The 5000-nt window shown below is 35.6% G+C and overlaps 1 protein-coding gene across 2 annotated transcripts; it reads left to right on the forward strand.

Moving 5' to 3' along the window:
* Nucleotides 1-385: 385 nt before the first annotated feature.
* LOC113293800 (protein ACCELERATED CELL DEATH 6-like) lies at nt 386-4260 on the forward strand. Of its 2 annotated transcripts, none has more exons than XM_026542302.1 (4): nt 386-981; nt 1114-2599; nt 2716-2806; nt 3782-4260. In XM_026542302.1, exons 1-2 carry the CDS (start codon nt 424-426, stop codon nt 2059-2061), a joined length of 1506 nt encoding a protein of 501 aa, XP_026398087.1. In that variant the 5' UTR covers nt 386-423; the 3' UTR covers nt 2062-2599; nt 2716-2806; nt 3782-4260. The 2 variants fall into 2 exon arrangements, with proteins under 2 accessions (XP_026398087.1, XP_026398086.1); XM_026542301.1 differs by having other exon boundaries at nt 1114-2144.
* Nucleotides 4261-5000: the final 740 nt, after the last annotated feature.

The following is a 5000-nucleotide window of genomic DNA, read 5'->3' on the forward strand; positions in this document are numbered from 1 at the left end:
AACACTTGTTTGTATTGGGGTTCAACTTGCTCCTTGCTGCTTTATTAATTATTATGTGACGACAGTATCCATCATTAAGAACATAGTTAATCTCAAATAAATAACTCTATTGGGCAGGCCTGAAGTTGCTCCTCGAGAAGTAAATATTTTACTTCTTGATTTGGACACAGGGATATATAAATTTTTAATATATGCTAGGAGTAAGATTACGTTGTCTGACTCTGATCGTTATGGTTTTGATTTCTTATCGTGGTTGAACCTTTCAAGTAATTGTGTTGAAGTAAATGGAGTTGACTAATTAATTATCTCTATATTTGAAGTATTAAACATACTTCACACTCGCAAAGAATACTGATCAGAGAGAAAAAAAAAACAGTGAGGAAAATGGAGAGTTTATCTAAAATATGGAAGCAACTTCAAAAGATGTTCTGTAAAGAAGATGGCTCTCGTCTTAATAATCTAGATGAAACATTTACTAGTTTCTGCAGGACTCCGTCACACATAGCAGTTATCTCTGGCGATATCGAATTCGCAACAAAAATTCTAGCTATGAGACCTGATCTTGCATTGAAACAAGACTCGAATGGATTTACTCCACTTCACCTTGCTTCTGTGAGAAGGAGTCTTCCAATGGTGAGATTATTGCTAGAGAACAAACCTGCAGGTGCTAGTATACTTCAAGATGAAGATGGAAGAACACCTCTACATCTAGCAGCTATGAAAAATAGAGTGGATATCATGAAACTACTATTGGAAGAAGGACTACCCGAAGCAATTCACCTAAAGAATCATAATACTGGTGAGACCATACTACACTGTTGTGTAACAAGTGATAGTAGTATTAAGACCCTAGAGCTATTAGTAAACCAGGTTGTACATGCGCCACTTTCAGAGGAAAATCCAAATCTTATATCTATCAACTCCACGGACAACAGTGGCAACACCATCTTGCACCTTGCTACAAAAATGGGGAATATGAAGGTATACATTTAAAAAGTTTATCTATGATTCCTTAATAAAATGATGATTTCTCGTTTATACTTTCAACATATCGTTATTACATACAACATGTATTTTGATAATATTTATTAACTTAATTATTATGTTTTGCAGATTACAAATTATTTACTGCTGAATGATAATGTAAAAATTAATATAAAGGTGGTAAACGAGAACCGCCTCAAAGCCTTGGATATGTTACCGCAAGCTAAAGGGAATGACCTAAAATTCGGGTTTTATAGTTATTATGTACACCATGAGACGCATAAGAGTAAAGCTTTGTCTGAAAACGGTGTTCATGAAGGGCTGAAAGACAGGGTCAATGCAATAATGGTGGTGGCAACGTTGGTAGCAGGAATCGCATTTCAAGCTGCAATGAACCCTCCATGCGGGGTTTGGCAAGATGATTCTAAAGTTAACTCTAATACCGACCCCGTTACTTTTGCTTATTATCTGGAGTCAAGATATGGCTCCTCCTTGTCTGATGGTTTCGATAAGTTCTTTGATGAAAACGTGCCAGATCGCGCATACAGTGATGAACAATATGATGGCCTTTACAATCTTGTGAATGGTCTCATGGAATTGCAGGGTGGTGACGATTATTACGATATGACAGCGGACGGTTTAATTCTGGATGATTCGGCGTTTACCAAAGTTGTTTCAAACTACAGCAACAGTTGGAATAGTAGTAATGGTGTTTTTTTCCCTTATCTAATACGGTACGCTGGATACCCTATATTGGCTTACAAATACCCAACAGAATACGTGTATTACATGATCACTAATGGGGTTGCGTTTCTTGTGTCTCTGACTATAATATTTTTGGTCATATGTGGGTTTATGAACGGAACATCTGTTACTCAAGTTCGTATTCTGGTCGTGTTGATGTGTATTCCAATCGGATGTATCGCCTTCGGTTATATGTCAATAATAGAAGCTATGGTACCTGACTTTTATACTCAAGCAGTTTGTGTATGTTGTACTCCAAATATTTCTTGGAGTCTGGTGCTTACTGGGAGTACTTTGGTTCTTCGTTTGGGCTGCATGGAAGATATATATTAAAGCTGCGAAAGAAAACGAGAGACCACCATATTGGATTTATTAATTACCTTAAAGCGCTCTTCTTCAGCATGGATGAAAAGACGGTAGGAAAACTTGTTTTGTTCATTGTTTGTTAAATAATTCTATTCAACCCACTGCTTAAACCCACCTTCAAACCCACTGCTGATGTGGTGCTGAGGTGGCTTGACTTTACTGTTTTCTTGGTTTTTCTCTTTCCGCCAACGTGTTTAATCATTTCATTTTCTTTTTCTTTTTCTTTTTTCCTCCTTCTTCGTCTCGCCCTGGTTCTGGCCTAAAAACCAAGTAACAAGAAATCTTCAATCATCAGATCCATAGAAAAATGTGTTTAGTTCCTGAAAAAATGGTTTTCGCCTTTGTAATAGTGTTTTCGGATTTTTATCATTTTCTCTGCTGCTCTCTCTCTCTCTCCAATTCAACTCTAGAAAACCCCAAATCAGTAGGGTTTTTATATTTCAAACTAATCTCAATTGGAAACCACATGTTAATGTTGTAACTAATGGTGGTGTTGACTTTGAAGGTAATTCAATGCAAATTCATTTTGCTTGTTTTGATTTTGCAATTTCTATTGGATTTTGACGTGGGCTTTGCTTATATCTTTGCTGAAGTGAGGTTGTCGTTGTTGTTTGAGTTCAGGCTTTGATGGGTATTAAAAATTCTTTTGAAGATCCTCATGGAATACTTGATAACTGGGATGAAAAATTTATTGATCGATCAAATTTGGAGTGTAAGTGAATCTCATTCAATCTAGCAACCAACTTATGGTTTCTTGAATTTCTCTTATAATGGAGTACTTAATTATTTATATTAGATTTTATATTGATTTTAATCTGATTAATTTTTTAGTTTTATTTACGGAGTTATTAATCTAGCTAGGCATTTAGGAATTTCAAGAGGGAAAATGTTAAACACGAAGTCATCTGATACAGTTTAACCTGCTGATCATGTCTGACATACATTTAATTTGAGATTTTGATGGAAGAACAGACGTTGTAAACCAAATTTTTAGTTTGGTTTATTATTTGTAGTGTTTGATGGATATCGAGTGACACAACCTTTAAGTTAGGAATTAAAGAAAATTGCTAAATGGATTTTGGTGTGACAAATTTAGTTTTTGATTATAAGCTTCGGAAACATTTCAAAAAAAAAACAAAACAAGTTTATGATACAGGATTGTGTTAGACTCTTTTTCTAAATTTGTTACAAATGAAAGGTGTTGAGAGTTGATACTTTAGTGGGCCATGAATCTTCGAATATCAAATTTGGGAAAATCGTGAATCAGACCATTTTCGGCCAATTGGATGAACTAGATCAGATTGCTGCTTGTAGACAGGGGCGGAGCCAGGTTTTAGAAAATGGGTGGGCAAGCTACCAATAAACATGTATTTTAGGGGGTGCAAAAGGGATAAAATGCCTAAAATTAGGCTTAAATGGTCACAGTTGAGCTTCGGAGCCAGTTGGACTGGGTGGGCAAGTGCACACCCACCCTAAAGATTGTTCACATATGTTTCTGTAATATAGATGAAATTCTCACAAGATAATGTGCATCATGCCTTTCCTTGGTTTTGTTCTCAGTTGCTGAAAACGCTACGTTTTGTGATTTCTTTGTCCATATGTTGTCCTTCTCATACTTGATTTTGTTTCTGCATAGTTTATAGCTCATGACAGTTTTCTGATAATTTTCTTATGCATCTTGTTGCAGCCCGATTGCCAAATGCTAAGTGATAAGACAATATTAGTAGGAGGAGATGATGTGTTCAACCTTTTTTCAGTGAAACTGGTGCTAGAAAGCATGTACCTCGTGCCATTTTTGTAGATCTTGAACCTATTGTCATTGATGAAGAAACTTCGTAGATTCTTTTCATTGTTCCATGGTGATTCCCGCCTCCATGTATGCAAGCTCAACGAACAAAACACGATTTCGTTGTTTACAACTTTTCAGAACTGGTTTATCCAAAGGAAAAGTTAGTTATGTTGGGAAGTCTTGTCTCTAATGTGGTCATGTTGTCTATGGGTTTCTTGTGCAGTCTTTCTTGGTGGGAATATTAATGTGTAAATCAGTGAGTCGATGACCATCATTCTTTGAGTGCATGTGGTTTTAAATATTACCACTTCGCAGTATTAAGCCTCTTCTTTTTGGTAAAGCATAAATTTTAATCTTTATCATTTCTTATTTGTTGACTGATTATCTATGAACACATAATGCAGTAGTCTCTTCTATATTACACTGTAATGCAGTATTTGCTCTAAATTTCTTTCTTTCTTGATCGTGTGCAGATGAGTGATTGTGGAACTATTTAGGTTATAAGCTGAGACATTTAAAGAATTACGTAAGAAAAATTTTATTGATAGCACAATGTACAATAGATGCACCTAAATGGGAAGACATTAGACAGCCTAACCCCAAGAAAAACCAAATACATGAATGGAAGATAAGATAAAAAAGAAGGAAACATGTAGTGATTGAGCTATTTTTGTTGTAGAATTTCGGCTGACTTTTAGGTTAGCATTGTCAGGCCAAATAACACCTGCAAGAGCAAACAGGAGATGAATTTTAGGTTAGCATTGTCAGGCCAAAGAACACATGCAAGAGCAAACATGAGGTTATTATTGAACAAACACGCATATCCAATCAGTATAAAATTACAAATGGTTTACAACAAAAGAATCCAAGTCATCTCCTTGAACAATTTTTATACACAAAGGATAACTTCTAAGTATCAATCAATTTCTTTTTAGTTTTTGGGGATGCAAAGAGTGCACATAAGTGTGAGACCTGAGAGGCTGTAAATCACATAGAACCAAACAAACCCAAGAAATGGCGAAACAAAATCTGCATACCCAACCTAATGCAAAAGGCAAACTATACTAAACTAGATCATGAGATATGCTTGATACGGTAGATATCATTAGTGGTGGTT

This window comes from Papaver somniferum, chromosome 7 (assembly GCF_003573695.1).
Source record: "Papaver somniferum cultivar HN1 chromosome 7, ASM357369v1, whole genome shotgun sequence".
In the NCBI taxonomy this organism is placed as follows: Eukaryota; Viridiplantae; Streptophyta; class Magnoliopsida; order Ranunculales; family Papaveraceae; genus Papaver; species Papaver somniferum.

What these genes read in the sequence shown, in the direction of transcription:
- LOC113293800 (XM_026542302.1), top strand. Translation starts at nt 424, where the DNA reads ATGTTCTGTAAAGAAGATGGCTCTCGTCTTAATAATCTAGATGAAACA. An exon ending in CAAAAATGGGGAATATGAAG is followed by an intron (nt 982 to 1,113) that starts GTATACATTTAA and finishes TATGTTTTGCAG; the next exon opens with ATTACAAATTATTTACTGCT.